Here is an 18,420-nt window from a genome sequence, read left to right on the forward strand (position 1 = left end):
GTAGTCAAATAGCAATATGTTCAGAAACACTTTTTAATCTAATCTGCTCTGAGGAAGGCTGCGGCCGAAACGCGTTAGCGTTCACATCTCAATAAAATGAGAAACCACATCTGAGCCACTGTCTTGCAATTTTTATTTTGGAGTGCCGCTTTTTTCCACTTAGGTGGTTTTCTTTTGAGTTACTGTATATACATAGCTGAGCACCCACTGCCTAAACTAAGAAGGCATCCAGAGGAAGTGCACCGGTTTTCCTTTCATGTTCAGAAGCATCTTGCATAAAATCTATTAGATTGTAGTATAAAGTATTGATACATTTATGGACATTCTCAAGTAAAGTAAAAGTACCTCAAAAGTGTACTTAAATACTTGAGTACTTGTCGGGTGGAAACCTCATACTGTATGTCCAAAACTGTAACTCATCAGGATACAAATGAAAAAGTAGCTAAAGTAGCAGATCTACACGTGCCACGTTTTGAGCTTGTAGATCTGCTACTTAAAAAAATATGGAGATAAGAGTTTTCTACCCCGAACAACCACAAGATGTACTTTACTTACTTTCCACCACTGCCTGTGGCCACTAGGGCGGGGCCCTTTCTGACCTGTCAGAGTTGTCATTCCATCTGCACACCACATATAATCCATGATGTGTTGGACTGACTAACACATGTGTGTTTGTCAGTCCTACTGTAGGGTAAATCCTGGGAAACTTGTGCGAGCAGAGAGGAAGTGACTCTGACAAACCACAAACCTACAGTGTAATAACTTCATAATGTCAATGAGGTTACTTACCGCATCATCAGTACTTCACAACATATTTGGTTTATATTTGATATTTATATATCGTCGCTGTCGGGCAGAAACCTCCTATCTGCATGTTTCACTTTGTTTTTCTTTCCGTAAATTAATGCTCTACTTTGTGATAATACAGTGTCACACAAAAGTAACTACGAGCTCAAATGGGTTATTGTTTTGAGCTTGTAGATCTGCTGTTTTTGCTATTGTTTGGCGCTTGGGTGGCACAGTGGTTAAGTAGCTGGTTAAAATCTACCGTGGTGTATCCGGCTTTGTCGAGCGCCTATACGAACACAATTGGTGTTCTGGGGAGGGAAACAGGGCGGGGAGTGTGATATTTGTCACTGCACGTAGTACTCCTACGGGCCGGGGGCGGCACCTGTCAGTGGGGAGTGTTGGGCGGGAGGAGTAGGACTGACGCCCTACGTCCTCCTCCCGGTGGGGGCCTCGTCACTGGCAGGTGAGTCAGTATGATACAACAGCAGTGACAACACACAGAAATGTGAGTGGGGAGGAAACAATTTGCATAACGACTAGTTTGGGGAGGGAAATGGGGAAAAAATAAAGCAAAGAAAAGTAATAGTATTAAAATATAAGTGAAAGAATACATTATATTATGCAGCTAATAGCCAATAATATGTTATCAGGTTAGTGACACAGCAAGTGTGTTGTTATTATATTACATAATATTGGATGGTGTAACAGACAGTGATGGTATAGTCTAGATATTGTAACAGTGCTGAGACTTTACAGACAGTAACCCTGAGGGCTGAGTACTGCTATAAAGAGTTGGACTAACTTGTGACTAGAACACCGTAGGAGAGGAAATAAGTTCCTTCCTACTGCCTGGCAAGTAAACATAATGATCTGCTTCTGATGTTTAGTAGTGATTTAGTGATCCTTCAGCTGCCAAGGCAATATTAATAACTTACTCAGGTGGAGTGATGGGCAGTGTTATTTACATGTAAGTTATTTAATACTGCCTTCTCATATTGTAGTGAATGTATCGACGTGTAAAACACAACCCAGAGGATTGCCACCGACCGGAATATAAAGCCACTATGGCCTCATGATATTTAATGATAAATAATTTCACCTCTGATTTTATTATTATTATTATTATCATTATTTATTATTATCATTTTTCAAAGCTATTCTGTCTACCTCTCTGTCTTTTAGCATGCATACGGTGGTAAATATATATTTTATTTTATTTTAAATATATCCTTTAAGTAGGAAGGAAAAGCTTTTTCATCAGTGAACACAAAGTTTATTTAGCAAAAAGTCAGTGTATTCCTTAACCCATTAAGACCTGGAACGCATCTATTTTTAGATTTGAGCTAAAAAGCATTATTTTACACTTTGGGCTATTCAAAAATTGCAGATATACAAGCTCATAGCGCGGCACCGAGTGCCGCGCTATGAGCTTGTAGATCTGCTATTTTTGAAAAAACGTGAAAATGTGTTCAAATCTTTGAATATATATTATTTTAAAGCGAACATTTTTAACTCAAATCTTTGCTTCTGGGGGTCCCTGGAACAAAATATTTTGATGGGGGTCGGCGGCCAAATACATATAATTTTGGGGGTCCTTGACATGAAAAAGATTGAGCACCACTGATATAAAAACATAAGTTTTTCGGAAAAAAAAAGACATGTAGAATCGGCTTCAGGTCTCAATGGGTTCAAACAGAGTGATAATTGATCTATTTGCACACTCACAGTTAACCACTTTTAAACCCTATATTGTCGCTGTCGGGTGGAAACCTTGTATGTCCAAAACCATTCCTTTGTATTATATAAAATTGATCTACGAAAAAACATAAAAAGTTGGAATATGGAGATGCAAGGTTTCTGCTTGACAGCATGGATATGCTTCGTTGACCGGGGTCCCCCAGGGCTCTATAGTTGGCCACCTCTTTTTTCTCCTTCTATACAAAATCTCTTTGCTGGAAACAACCAACCTTGAAGCTCACAACGTGCCGGTCAGCTTGTAGATTGGCTATTTTGGCAGAATGTTTGTTGATATGGCTAAGTTAACAGTGAGGAGGATTTGACCGTGTGGAGCACAGATTCTCATGTTTGTTTTCAGTTTGTCCCACATAATGGTGAGAGGAGCAAGGGAGAGTAGTGGCTGTCTGCCCATTCATCCACTCCCTTAGTCTTACAACCTGTTGCATCACCCTGTACTCACTGTGTGTGTGTGTGTGTGTGGGTGTGTGTGTGTGTGTGTGTGTGTGTGTGTGTGTGTGTGTGTGTGTGTGTGTGTGTGTGTGTGTGTGTGTGTGTGTGTGTGTGTGCGTGCGCGTATGTGTCTGTGTGTGTAACTGTCCATGACACAGCTGCAAGAGTACTGTTGCTGTAGAGACAAACTTCCTGTTTGATACACAGTGAGATATACTGTACATTGTGTACAAGAGAGAGAGGCAGAAACTGTGTGTGTGTGTGTGTGTGTGTGTGTGTGTGTGTGTGTGTGTGTGCGCACGAGCGTGCATGTTTGACAGAAGGGAGATATTGAGAATCCCAGTGTGTATTGTTATAGTCTGTCCTCACTCAGACAACTGGTTGGTTTGTGTGTGTGAAGATGGAGTGGGCTTTAACAGTGGGCTTTAACAGTGGGTTTTAACAGTGGGTTTTAACAACAGTGGGCAATGAGAGCCTCAGCTGACGAGAAGTTCACAGTGGTCTGTGTTCAAGACGGCTTCTCTGTCATGGACAAGTCAAGTAGCGCTGGGGAAATACCCACTTAAACCCTCTAGTCTCATTGAAATGGACTTGACTTAGAACAACTGCACTTGGACCGTCTATACCAAATCTTCATTGTATAATGTTGCCGTAAAAAACTATAGTGAAACTAGCGAATTGTCAAGCTTGTCGATCTGCTATTTTCATCGTTCATTAATCATAATCGAGGCTATTGATATTGATTTGCAGTCATATCGCCCAAGCCTAGTGTTACTACTTTGCACAAATATAACATTGCTGTCGGGCAGAATAACCTCTTGTCTCCATATTTTAACTTCTTGTGTTTTTGAATTAACGTGCTAGTAGTAGATCTGCAAGCGCTGCGCTTCGCACTTGTCGATCTGCTACTTTTGCTGTTTTTGAATTTGAATCCTGAAAAGTACAGTAACAGTTTTGGACATATGAGGTTTCTACCCGACAGAGTCGATAAACAGGCAGGCATAGAAATGAATAACAAGAAACATAGGACAGTGAGAACTCGGCTGGTGTCAGTATAATTTAACAAAGTGGTCCTCAGAGGGCTTTATAAGAAGCAGCCAGCCTTGTGTGCCATCAGAAGCCATTACCAGCTGCTATTTTGACAGAGCTGACATGTTCTCCTAACGTGAGAGTTTTTTTGAAAAGAGCCTTTGTTTCACCTCGCTTGTTCTCACGGAAAAGGGGAATTAAAGTAAAACACAAGCATGCATGCATGCAACAAACCACACACACACGCACACTTCAGTGTGTGCACAAAACAAACAAGAGAGGTCTGAAGCAGCACATGTTTATTATATTTATTTAAGTCTCGTAGATGTCCCAGTTACATTGTTCTTTTTTATTTTTTAATGTGTGTGTTCAATCTTTTACCAAAGTGCATACACTATGTGTGCATCATGTGAGCGTGCGTGTGTGTGCGTGTGTGTGTTCTGCTGTTGGTAAATAAAGCAATAAGCCACAAGAGACTGTGGTGTGCCGTTGTAAAATCACGGTAAACCACGGCCTCACGTAGCTTATTGCGTTTCTAAAATGTTTACTACATACTGTGTACCTGGCAACGTTTCATAAGTTAAACACGTAGCAACAATATCGCAATAATTTATTGATAACAGACTGGTCATATCCTTTCGTCAAGCAGTGTAGTTTTTCAGCAATATTACAGAATGATTGTTTTCCAAGAAACACACCGACACAAACACAGTCACAAAGAAAGCAAGCTTAACATTTTATCTTTAATTGTGCAATTGTTAAAGAACTGTTCAGTTCTGTTAAGCGCTCCTTTTTGCCGGTACAAGGGTGTTTGACTCTGTACAGATACGTTTTTAATTGTGTGGTGCACACAAGGATATTGCTCCAGCTTCTTCTCTCATTTTTCTGCCAGTAAGATTGCATGCAGGGATGATTCACATTCATCTCCCATCATCTGACATGAGTTCTCCTGGGGCCGCCCTAGTGTAGCGCTCAGAGCATACGCCTTTCATGCGGAAGGTCATGGGTTCGAACCTTGCCTGGGATCGAGTCGAGGTCAGGAAGGGCATGCGGTCGCAATGGGTTCCCAACGCCAATTCAAATGGGTTCAGATCTGAGCCAATAAGTCTCCTGCAGGAGGCGAGTCTGAAGCCTGTCCTGGATGGGAGTCTCCAGACGTACAAACGGATGATGATTAACATGAGTTCTCTTGCCTCTAGGCCTGCATCAGAGAGTTGTTGTACAGTGGTGCTTAGCAAGCAGTGGTTGGTGTCCCAATCCTAACCCTTCATTTTGTGACAGATAATTAAGAACTTAAAAGTATACTACGTTAGTTCACCTTTTGCCGTTTTTCACGCTGGCATAAAACTGACCGAGAGACAGGTTTAGTTCCATTTTGGTGACTGTTTTAAAGGAGACACACCATGAATTTAAAAAAAATATTTGATATTTAATATCATATGGTGTATGTCCCTCAAACCATTTTCAAAAGGTTTGAGCCTAAATCAACACTCAGATATACTCATCCCAAGTCAATTCTCTCAGGCTTACAGTATAGCACTTTCAGCTGCAATACCAAAACGTCCTGTTGGGCAGAGGGGTGCTACTGAGCAATTCTGTCTGTCAAAATACATGGGCAGAAAGTTTCGTGATGTAAGCAAACATGCCATTTCTGAGATGGCCTGTTAATGCATTACTGTAGCATGAACACGGTCTCATACATACTGTACAGTAACATGCATGACACATATCAAAAGTAACTTAAAATGAGAATATGTGTTTCAACATGTTGACCTGCCTTGTTTGTTTGTTTTCAGACTGTGGCGCTCACGTGCATAAGAGCTGTAGAGAAAGCCTGTCTGCGTGTGCAAAGAGCAGAACGAAGGTAGGTGTGGCACACACACACACACACACACACACACACACACACACACACACACACACCATTTGCAAGCTATAAACCATGCCGTTCCTGTCAAAAGATTTCTCTTGTGACATCATTCAAATTGCATTGTTTTGATTAAATTGTTAATTTCTTGGCTCTTTTGAAAGGATCATTATCACTGTCTTCAGTGCATGTGTCGCTAGAGTAATGGGGCGAGCGAGAGCACATTTGTTCACTGTAGAGGGGGGGAAAAAGGAGGGGACCAAGAAAGTATAGACTCCTGGGTGACCCCGGTCAACATACTGTAGGTATAAGTGGTTAAAAGCCGAAGAGAATAGGTGAGTTTTAACCCATTAAGACCTGGAACTGTGTCATTTTTAGATTTGAGCTAAAAAGCATTATTTTACACTTTGGGCTATTCAAAAATAGCAGATCTACAAGCTCATAGCGCGGCACCGAGTGCCGCGCTACGAGCTTGTAGATCTGCTATTTTTGAAAAATCGTGAAAATGTGTGCAAATCTTTGAATATATATATTTTTAAAGCAAACATTTTTAACTCAAATCTTTGCGTCTGGGGGTCCCTGGAACAAAATATTTTGATGAGGGTCTGCGGCCAAATACATATAATTCTGGGGGTCCTTGACATGAAAAAGTTTGAGCACCACTGATATAGAAACATACGTTTTTCAGAAAACTGTTGGGATTTAGGAGACATGTAGAATCGGCTTCAGGTCTCAATGGGTTAAGTAGGGCTCTGAAAACCCCAATGGACTGGTCAGATCCGATGGGGAGAGGCATGTTGTTCCAGAGCGTGGGGGCGGCAGCAGCAAAGGCGCGGCCAGCCCTGGTCCTTTTACTAGTCTTTGGGGACGACCAGTAACAACTGGCAGACCTCAGAGCCCTGGCTGGGGTGTATGGTTCCAGGAGCTCAGCGAGGTATAGCGGAGCTAGCCCGTTTTCAGATCAATAGGCTCTATGCACAGCAGCCATTTTGGAGAAAAATTGGGTCTCTTCTGACTTCCTTCACAGGTGTTACCAATGATACTAATGAAGGCTCTGTTCCATTCTGGTCAAACAGAGTCAGGGTGCTGATATTGTGCATGTTGGCTCACTAGAAATACTAGTGGGTCTCAAAGTGTGGTCCAGGGACCCTCATGGTTCCTTGAGAGTGTGTGGTCCATTTGGTTCCATTTGTACACTCTCAGAGTTATGGGGGTCCTTGAAATTAAAAAGTTTGAGAACCACCGTGCTACACTAAATGGAACAGAGCCTTCATTAGTGTCATTGGTAAGGTTACATGGCGCCTTTCCGACATGTCGCCTTTCCGACGTTAACGAACCCTATACCTAACCCTCACCCTAACCCTAACCGCACGCGGAAGCCACTAGTCGGAGTGGCGAGATGTCGGGATGGAAGACGGTTACCCATTGGTAACACCTGTGAAGGAAGCAAGGAAGGGGCCCAATTTCTGTCCAATATGGCTGCTGTGCATAGAGCCTATTCTAAAATTGACAAGGTGCCAGTGAAGTGAGGCCAGGACAGGACTGATGTGCTCATGTCTTTTTGTGCCAGTAAGAAGGCGAAGCCGCAGCTGTAGGCGCCTGAGGGACGGCTGCTCTAAGCCGGTGTACACAGGGAATTGCAGTAATCGAGTCGTGAGGAAATAAAGGCATGAATAGCTATTTATAATTGTTGTCGGGGGAGATAGGCTTTAACCTTGGCGAGAAGTCGGAGTTGGAAGAAGCCAGCTTTGACGACGGAACTGATGTGTTTGTCAAATTTGAAGGCGCTGTCAAGGATTACACCAAGGTTTTTGGCAGAGGAGCAAATATTGGATATGAGGGTGTCCGGGGTATTGGTGGGTGTGACGGTGTTGTGGCCAAATAACATAATCTCAGTTTTGTTTTGGTTGAGTGTCAGAAAGTTGTTGTCCATCCAGGTTTTTACATCAAGTAAACAATGGAGTGGTTGTTGGAATAAATTGGACAGCAAAGGTCCTATCAGACAGGTAGGACTTGAACCAGGACAGGGCGGTGCCTGTGATACCAACCTGGTGTTTGAGGCGTGACAGGAGAGTCCTGTGATCTACAGTGTCGAAAGCCGCTGAGAGGTCAAGGAGCACCAGGATGGCGGGGGTACCCGAATCAACAGTTCAAATTAAATCATTAAAAACCCTAAGGAGAGCCGTCTCAGTACTGTGGCTTGGTTTAAAACCTGACTGGAATTTCTCATGGAGGTTGTGGGTGACTAAAAACGACAGTTGTAGTTGGGTGTAGACTACCTTCTCCAGAACTTTCGAAAGGAAAAGTAGCTGGGAGATAGGCACATAGAACATGTATCATATCCAGGGGTGCACATAACTTTTTAGGTCTGGTACGCAGAAGAGCACCTGGACATGTGACTTGGTGCGCATGGCGCCCGTCCCGTTTTGTCAACGGGGGGGGGGGGGGGGGGTTCAGCCCGCAGTTTTGTCAACGGGGGGGGGGGGGGGGGGGGGTTCAGCACGGTGCCCACCGGACAGTTTTGTCAACGGGGGGCGATTTTTGCCGTTCTTTTTTCTCACGCTGTTAGATAAAGCTCCCAAGGTTGGTGCCCTGTGCTGCTGCGCTGATTTTATCCGCCAGATTGGGACGTTCACGGCATATTTTGCACCATTACGGTGCGTTCATCATCGGTGACGAGTGCCTCTAACAGTCGCTGCTGGCTATAAAAGCTTGGAAATTCCTGTCCCAGCTGTTGGTGCGCAAAAGCGCCTCGCGTCGCCTGATGTGGTGCGCATTTTTTATTTTGGGTGCGCATGCGCACCTGCGCACCAGTTATGTGCACCCCTGATCATATCGGCACTGTCAGGCGGACAACTTGTCCAAAACGGTTACTTTTCAGGAAATGTAAAAAATAAAAATAACCTGTATTCCAAACTAATTATAAAATTAATTATTGTATGTGGGTTTTTAATTATAAAACCCCACATACATATTTAACTACTTTCACTTTCGAGATCTTTCAAAAACGACTTTTGCTACTTTTGTCTGACACTAGTACGACGAAGTCGGGCCCTAACTTACGAGGGAAAAAAACACATCAAATGTTGAAATGTTCATATAAAAGAATACTGTCTAATGCCGTTTCTCTCTTCTTTCATGTGTGTGTCTAGCAGCAGTCATTGGTGCCAGAAGCTGCTCCTGGGTCAGCTGTTAACATGAGGACCAAATGTAAGACCACCACGCACACAATACCTTTAATCCCACAACAAGTGCTGACATTTTTACCATTGAGCTAATAGAGCCGGCCTGCTTGCTTAGGGGATGAATTGATTCTTGATCATCAGGTCTAAATGAGCGTTTCGAGCTTGTAGATCTGCTACTTTTGATGCTTTTGTGTGACACTGTAGTATGATCAAGCAGGCCGCTAATTTACTGAAAAAACACAAAAAGTTTAAATATGGAGATTATGGAGGTTTCTGCCCGACAACAACAATGTTCTACAGATCTTATATATATATATATTTTTTTTTTACATAAGCTGTTTGTGTTCATCACCAGCTACATCGTCAGCATCCTCCACGTCTTCCACCTCATCGTGTCGGGAGCGGGAGCGGTGGTCCACGCTGCCCAGCCCAGTGGATCAGATCACCTCCTGTCACCTCCCACGGAGGCAGACCGGCATCCTGTCCTTCAACACGCACAGCAACCTGTCCAAGAGCATCTCCACCAGCAACATAGCAGGGTGAGAAACACACACTGTAGACCTGTGGGGGGGGGGGGGGGGGGGGGGGGGTCTGCCGGGGACCCCCAGGTCCTTGAGGAGGGGGTTCCCCCAGGGCAGGGGTCTTCAACAGGGGGTCCGGGACCCCTAGGGGGTCCTCAGAGTGACTACAGGGGGTCCGCCAAATCTTTGTGTGATAGGATTTTCTTTTTTTACATTAACCACTTGAACCCTAGCATCCCTTTTCTGAGGAGAACTTTAGCCAAAAATAGCAGATCTACAAGCTCACAACGTCTCGCAGCGCGAGGCGTTGTGAGCTTGTAGATCGGCTATTTTTGGCAAAGAGTTATAGGTGTAGAGGGAAAAAAGAGCTGGAAAAGTTTATCTGAAACACAATTTTATATAATATAGAGGGGGTCCCTGCTTCATCTCTCTCTCAGCTAGGGGGTCCTTGATGTGAAAACGTTGAAGACCCCTGCCCCAGGGGATCCCCAGCTAAATTAGTTGATATACAATCAAAATCAGTTGAACCACTTTTAGCCTACATACTGTGCATCGGCTATTTCAAAATAGCAGATCGACAAGCTTAAGAACTGTACATGTTTGACTGCATTTAAAAAAAAATCTAAATCTTTGGATCAGATCTACAAGCTCAAAACGCATCGCGTCGCGGCACAACTTCCATAAAAGACAAACCTTGTAATGACGAAACTATGAGAGGTGTCACCAAAAATACTAGTAAAATGAATGTTCACTGTAACTTTAATTTAGATGATCCTCCCCTGACATGTATGAGGTTTTCTCACCCAGTCCACTAACAACTTTGTTCTCATCCTTTTCCCCTCTGCTCTCCTCCTCTCTTCTCCTCCTCTCTCCTCCTCTCTCATCCTCTCTCATCCTCTCTCATCCTCTCTCATCCTCTCTCATCCTCTCTCCTCCAGGCTAGAGGATGAGAGGTCTCTGAAAGGTCTGAAGTTTCTCTCTCAATCCACTGACTCTCTTCATAAGGGAAGCAAGGTTAATGCCTCTACTGAGTCACTTACCGATGAAGGTACAGAGATGATGGACAATCAGCTCATGGGAGAGTTTGAGTGTGAGCTTAAAGATCTGGAAGCGGATTCTTGGAGCGCCACGGTGGACAAGAAGTTCCTGAAACTTCACAAGAAAGATGAAGTCAAGAGACAAGATGTCATTTATGGTAAAGCTCATATTTATCTTCACTGCAAAAAACAAAAAAGCAAAGCAAAAGCAAAAACAGTCGATGTACTGAGTATACCAGACAGATTGTAACTGGTATGTTGTCATGTACAGAGTTGTACCAGACAGATTGTAACTTTGTATGTTGTCATCATGTACAGAGCTGTACCAGACAGATTGTAACTGGTATGTTGTCATCATGTACAGAGCTGTACCAGACAGATTGTAACTGGTATGTTGTCATCATGTACAGAGCTGTACCAGACAGATTGTAACTGGTATGTTGTCATGTACAGAGCTGTACCAGACAGATTGTAACTGGTATGTTGTCATGTACAGAGCTGTACCAGACAGATTGTAACTTTGTATGTTGTCATCATGTACAGAGCTGTACCAGACAGATTGTAACTGGTATGTTGTCATCATGTACAGAGCTGTACCAGACAGATTGTAACTGGTATGTTGTCATGTACAGAGCTGTACCAGACAGATTGTAACTGGTATGTTGTCATGTACAGAGCTGTACCAGACAGATTGTAACTGTTATGTTGTCATGTACAGAGCTGTACCAGACAGATTGTAACTCTGGTATGTTGTCATCATGTACAGAGCTGTACCAGACAGAGTTCCATCATGTGAGGACGTTGAGGATAATGGCTGACGTTTACTACAAAGGCATTCAGAAAGAGCTACAGCTGGACTCTCACACTCTGGACAAGGTAACCCCCTAGATGCACACATGTTCAGTATGCACGCACACACACACACACACACACACACACACACACACACACACACACACACACACACACACACACACACACACACACACACACACACACACACCAGGGTAGATTTTGACAGCAAATTTGTATTTAGTTTTAGTCATATTTTAGTCATCTGAAATGCTTTAGTTTTTGTCTAGTTTTAGTCGACTAATTATCATAAGATTTTAGTCGACTAAATCTACAGTTGATGTAGTCGACTAAAATGCATTTTGGCGGTGCCTTGATGGCTTCGTAATGGCTGATTTTACACTTGGTTGAATGCTGAAAATAGCCGATCTACAAGCTCACAACGCGTCGCGCTGCGACGCGTTGTGAGCTTGTAGATCTGCTATTTTCAGAGCGCTACACCCAAGGGCAACCAAGCATAAAATGACTTGTCTTAGTTCTACTTCTCGAGTCACTCCCTAACATTTTAGTCTAGTTTTTATTTGTTGACGAAATTGTCTGTATATTTAGTCTTAGTTTTAGTCATCATAGCTGAGTTTTTATTTCGTTTTTATTTAGTTTTCGTCAGTGAAAAAAGGTAGTCGACCAACATTTTTCGTCATAGTTTTAGTCGACGAAATCAACACTGACACACACACACACACACACACACACACGCACACGTGCGTGTGTGAACAGTGATTTTGGGACGGTGATTTTGGAAATGCAATTCTTTGAATTGAACAACATACACATGGACACACAACTTAGTCAGGTTGCTTAGGACCAGATTTTAGGAAAATGTGGACACGGCTGACAAAAGCGCCACATTTTTTCTATATGCTCTCCATCACCATAAGTTTCATTTTGGACGGGGAGCCACGTCATCAAGATGGCAGAAGGCGGCCATCTTGGATTTCAAAGATGGCCATCATGGGAATATCAACAAGTGACTATTTCTGCCATGATTTGGACATTTGGTTCATTCTGGCAATATATCTGATACGAGAGGTGCGTCATAATCACCCGTTGCTGAGCTTCGTGAGACCTTTTTAACCACATCATGTTGTACCGCAAACTTAACTTAAACTGTCATTTACTTGACTAATTAGTAAATGATAAACACACAAAATGAGAAACACATGGCGTGGCTTCAATGTGGATCTCTGCCGTCATGGTGATGTCATATTGATCATCACTCTTGCCCAATTATGGAGGGGGCGGCATCCTGCACACATCGGTGTTGCGAGGCATGCATGGCAACCGATTATGTTGTGAGTGAGGTCAGACCAAAGCTCTGCTCAGATATATGAGGTGTGAAGTTACTTTAGACTTCCACTTCTAGACCAGAAGATGGTGTGTCCACATGTGTTGTGAGAGAAAGGTATACAGAACTCTGGTAGACAAAGAATACAGGGAGATAGAGAGGGCACATTTTCCAGCCTCAACAGAACCTGCAACTCTGTTCCCATCACAGTCCATGTACAGCAGCAGCTCTGACCATGTCCCAATCCTCCCAGACTAAGCTCTCCTGTTCTGAGTGTACCTTCACGTCTCATCCGAGCCACGACGACCTCAACCGCCAACCGCTGAGGCGTGGACATATCTGCTCAGAGGCCCGTCAGCAAATAGTCAGCTCTGTAACCAGCCGGAAACAAGGAGACACAGACCCACCAAAATCTCAAAGTCATCAACGGTTTACCGAGGTTTTAACTCAACCAGGAGATGTAGAGAAAAATCAGACGATTTACAAAGGAAAGAAAACTCACATCTGTAAACAGTGTCACAAAAGTTTCAGTGAGTCAGGTAATCTGAAGACACACCAGCGTGTCCACACTGGAGAAAAACCTTTCCACTGTAAACTATGTGACAAGAGTTTCAGTGTCTTAGATAGTCTTAAGAAGCACCAGCGTATTCACACTGGAGAAAAACCTTTCCACTGTAAACAGTGTGACAAGAGTTTCAATGTCTTAGGTAATCTGAAGACACACCAGCGTGTCCACACTGGAGAAAAACCTTTCCACTGTAAACTATGTGACAAGAGTTTCAGTGTCTTAGATAGTCTTAAGAAGCACCAGCGTATTCACACTGGAGAAAAACCTTTCCACTGTAAACAGTGTGACAAGAGTTTCAATGACTTAGGTAATCTGAAGACACACCACCGTATTCACACTGGAGAAAAACCTTTCCACTGTAAACTATGTGACAAGAGTTTCAGTGTCTTAGATAGTCTTAACAAGCACCAGCGTATTCACACTGGAGAAAAACCTTTCTACTGTAAACAGTGTGACAAGAGTTTCAGTGTCTTAGATAGTCTTAACAAGCACCTGCGTATTCACACTGGAGAAAAACCTTTCTACTGTAAACAGTGTGACAAGAGTTTCAGTGAGTTAGGTAGTCTGAGGACACACCAGCGTATTCACACTGGAGAGAAACCTTTCCACTGTAAACAGTGTGACAAGAGTTTCAAACAGATAAGTCACCTGAGCAGACACCAGCATGTCCACACTGGAGAGAAATCTTTCCACTGTAAACAGTGTGACAAGAGTTTCAATGTCTTAGGTAATCTGACGAGACACCAGCGTATCCACACTCTACTGTAAACTATGTGACAAGAGTTTCAGTGTCTCAGATAGTCTTAAGAAACACCAGCGTATCCACACTGGAGAAAAACCTTTCTACTGTAAACAGTGTGGCAAAAGTTTCAGTAGGTCAGTTAGTCTTAAGACACACCGGCATTTGTGAAACATGTATGATGATGATCCATAATGATCTCACAGAGCATTCCCATCCACACTGGAGGCTAATATAACCAAATCAGGCTGTTACTGCATGCTTACAGAGAGAGAGGAGCAACGATCCGGTGGGAGGTTACCATAATGCTTCATTTATGCACGTACCGCATGCTGCAGACCGCATGCTGCAGAAATACAAGGTTATCCAGTTTTAAAGGTGTCCTACCACTAACAAAGATGAAAATGATGTAAATATGCATTGCTAGAATGAACATATTTATTTGATCTTGGTACAAACAAAAATCAAGTGGTATTCTCTCTTTTTTTAATTTTTTATATATATATATATATATATCTTTTTTTATATCTTTTTTTTATCCCACGATTTTGTAACCTTTTTTTCACCCGGTGCCAATTATCTAAGTGATCCTGGGCGCTACACTCCCCCCGCCAGCCTAGGGAGCCCAGAGCTGAGCTCATGCCTCCTTCAATGCATGAGAGCCAACTGACCTTCTTGCCACCCGACAGGAGGGAGTTTCCCTGGTAGGACGTAGCGCGTGGAAGGAACACGTTATTCCAACCAGTTCCTTTCCCCTCCATCAGGCGCCCTGGCTGTCATGGGGGAGGCGTTATAGTGACCAGGATTACTGCGTGTTTTTGTGAGGGTACCTACCCTAGACACGAGGAGAACATGCAAACTCCACAAAGTGGTATTCTCAATAGCTTAAATGCATTCCTTCACACCAAGATTAACCTTCTAAATGGCTTGGAAGCCGAGATATTGGCACTTATAGCTATTACATGGTGGCCATCTTTGAAACCCAAGATGGCCGCATTCCGCCATCTTGATGACGTGGCTCCCCGTCCAAAATCAAACTTATGATGATGGAGAGCATGTAGAAAAAAATTGGCGCTTTTGTCAGCCCTGTCCACATTTTTTTGCTAACAGCCCTGACTAACTCCAACGCCTTTGTGTTGTTCCAGGTGTTCCCCATGTTAGAAGAGCTGTCAGACCTACACACGCACTTCCTCACTCTGCTGCTGGAGCGCAAGCGAGCGTCACAGGCCGAGGGCCGGGGCGACAGCAGCTTCCTCATCCGCGGCATCGGGGAAATCCTTGTCAACCAGGTGAGATCGCATTACGTTGTGAGCTTGTAGATCTTCAGGTCAAATTCTACAAAGTTCTACAAGTTTTCATATAATTGTAGTGGAGTAAAAGTACAATAATTTACAAGCAAAATTGTACTTAGTACAAGTACTTGTACAGTACAGTACTTAGTTACTGTACACCACTGATGGTGAGAGAAGCATAATTGCTAGCGTTGCTCTTCAGTTCTCAGGCTCCAACGCAGAGCGCATGAAGAAGGTCTACGGGAAGTTCTGCAGCCGCCACAACGAAGCTGTCGCCCTCTACAAGGAGCTCCTCGCCAAAGACAAGCGCTTCCAGGCTTTCATCAAGGTACTGCAGGGATGCTCCTCACACGTCTCCTATGCATGCATACATACATACATACATCAGAATGTAGATTACACTGTCCTACTGTATGTAACTAAGTGTGTGTTCTTGCAGAGGATCATGAGCAGCAGCATCGTGCGGAGGCTCAGTATTCCAGAGTGTATTCTGCTGGTCACCCAGAGGATCACCAAGTACCCTGTTCTCATCCAGAGGATCCTCCAGCACACTAAAGGTAAGAGCCCTCTGTTCATGTAAGTGTTCACTTTTAGCTGTTTTCGGTGCTGAATTTGGGGGCGGCCATAGCTGAATGGTTAGTGAACCCGCCTAGGGAGCCAGATGCCCTGGTTGCCCCAGGTTCGATTCCAGGCCAGGTCAGCATATGTGTCGATGAAATGAAATTTGTCCCTGAGCAAGACTCTTAACCCCTAATTGCTCACAGGTTCTCATTGGAAACAAGACCGCAAGGACTTTCATGAACGACCTGTTAAAAGGAATTATCCTTATCCTTTCACTATTCACATTTTTTTACATTTTTGAAACAATGACATGCCCCGCAAATTAGGGATCGATTATTAAGCACTTATTTTATAAAAAGTATTGATAAGTGATTTTTATTCATTAACCACTTAGACCCCAGCATCATTTTCTGGGAAAGATTTAGCAGAAAATAGACGATCGACAAGCTCACAACTGCGACTGCGTTGTGAGCGTGCCGCTCGGCTATTTTCAGCAAAGATATTTAATGTCGAGCGAAAACAGAAAAGACACTAGTATAGACCCCTGAGGGACTGCGCTCGACAACGTATTTTAAGAGGTTAAACCGATGAGTTGGATGAACTGTTGCAGCCCTAACATCCAGATGAATGAGTAGAAGTGTGTATGAACAGATGGTGTGCTTGTCCTCCGTCCAGATACAGATGAAGACTACAGCAGTATTTCAGACGCCCTGCGCTTTGTCAAGGAGATCATCGCTGCGGTGGACAGCAAGGTCAACGAGCAGGAGAAGAAACGACGGCTGCGGGAGGTCTACAGGTAAAGCAGTTTAACATGGCTCAGAGAAGACAGTGCATCATTACAACATTATTGATTGTCATTAGGGCTGTGGCTGTCGATTATATTTTTATTATGTTTATTAATCATATATCTATCTTTAAAGGTAGGGCAACTCATTGCTATAGAGTGTTTGTTCAGTAAAAGGAGTCTCCTTGTCTCTCCAGCTCTTTATAAAACAGAAAATGCATTTTCGTTTCAGTTTCAGTTTCATGTCCAATTTTATCCAATCAGGATACAGAACTCAATCAGGATATAGATTAAACAAGTGAAATTGGAAGTGATGACACTAAGAAATGAGCATGCAAAATTGGAACTGGAACACTATAAAAATTAAGCTTAAAAATGGGTACTTTCTCCTGATTGGCTGAGATTTTGACACCTACCGAAAATTTTATTTTCTGTTTATTAAAGAGCTGGAGAGATGGGGAGACTCCTGTTACTGAACAAACACTCTATAGCAATGATTACTATCAGAATATAGTGCTTTAACCTTTTAACAAAATACTTTTTGTTTTAACCAAAAAATATCACTTACCCTACCTTTTAATTGATTTTCTTTTTTTCTTTTTTTTAATTGATTTTCTTTTATAATCTGCTAAATCAGTTTGATAAACCACTTAAGCCATACTGTGCAGACAAATACAGAAAATAGCCAATCTACAACCTCACAATGCGGCATATTGTAAGCTTGTAGATATTTGACAATGTTTTGACACGCCCAATTATTTAAAAAAATAAATACATAAAATACTTTGTATCTAACGGTGGTGTGACCTCTCCTCTCAGTCGTACAGACAGTAAGTCCATCATGTGCATGAAGAGCGGTCAGATGTTCGCCAAGGAGGACCTTATCAGAGGGAGGAGACTAATGCACGACGGAGCGCTGCAACTGAAGAACTCTACCGGACGCCTCAAAGGTCACACACCATTCTATTGACATCACTTTTTATTTTCTTAACACCTTGTGGCAGGGATTTTCAACATTTTTTTCAGCCCAAGGACTCCTTTAGGTGAGAGAGAGAGATGAATAAAGCAGAGACCCCCCCCCGCTTCATATTATATACTGTATACACAACGCTAGTGTGTGGGAGTTCCTTTCACGCTATTTCACAAATCGCATATTAGGACTTGGCCTAACACATTTTCAGTCAGGAGATTTTATTTTGCTTTAATCCATGTTTACCTAAAAGGTGTAAGCGTCCAGTATTAGGCACTAGTTAATCTCTCAAGAACAGATTCTGCTCTGCGTTTGAATCTGTCGGGGGGGGTTCGTCATATCGCGTACGCACTGGCCTACAAGTGGGCGTGCCTTCAGATCAGGAAGCAGGCCGCGCTTTACCCAATCAAATGTAGTGGGCGGGATTTACATGTCCGCCGATCCTTCCCCACTCGAAACAAACCGAAACTCATTTAACAATAGCGTCCTCGGAGCAGACAAAACCACGGAAAGATATTCACATTTTAAATTGCTCTTTCATCATAGAAACAAGTGGGCTTATAACCAAAACCATCCATGTTCTCTGGGAGAAGTGGTGTTAGTGTTCCGTGTAGAAATATTGTTAGTGGGAATGAAAACATAGTCGCACCACCGGAAGTGAAAGGCTGAAGGCCGACCAAAACCCCGGTTTCCTTGCGCACGTGTGCTACGTCGACTTCCTCCCAGAGCCAACTGAGATAGTAAAAACAGCAGA

The 18,420-nt window shown here is 43.2% G+C and overlaps 1 protein-coding gene across 7 annotated transcripts in view; it reads left to right on the forward strand.

Moving 5' to 3' along the window:
* LOC311047984 (A-kinase anchoring protein 13) overlaps positions 1–18,420 on the forward strand; it is a 213,746-nt gene that overhangs the window by 174,627 nt on the left and 20,699 nt on the right. For 6 of the 7 annotated variants that reach the window (XM_084060950.1, XM_084060953.1, XM_084060956.1 and 3 more), the window contains 10 exons: positions 5,802–5,869; positions 9,025–9,082; positions 9,413–9,596; positions 10,517–10,773; positions 11,382–11,491; positions 15,205–15,348; positions 15,554–15,679; positions 15,791–15,908; positions 16,588–16,708; positions 17,516–17,646. In XM_084060950.1, coding sequence (XP_083917076.1) covers positions 5,802–5,869; positions 9,025–9,082; positions 9,413–9,596; positions 10,517–10,773; positions 11,382–11,491; positions 15,205–15,348; positions 15,554–15,679; positions 15,791–15,908; positions 16,588–16,708; positions 17,516–17,646 — 1,317 coding nt within the window. The remainder of the gene's footprint in view (positions 1–5,801; positions 5,870–9,024; positions 9,083–9,412; positions 9,597–10,516; positions 10,774–11,381; positions 11,492–15,204; positions 15,349–15,553; positions 15,680–15,790; positions 15,909–16,587; positions 16,709–17,515; positions 17,647–18,420) is intronic. The other variant, XM_084060951.1, reaches the window with a different exon arrangement.

This window comes from Gymnoscopelus microlampas (assembly GCF_963454915.1).
Source record: "Gymnoscopelus microlampas genome assembly, chromosome: 6".
Taxonomy (NCBI): Eukaryota; Metazoa; Chordata; class Actinopteri; order Myctophiformes; family Myctophidae; genus Gymnoscopelus; species Gymnoscopelus microlampas.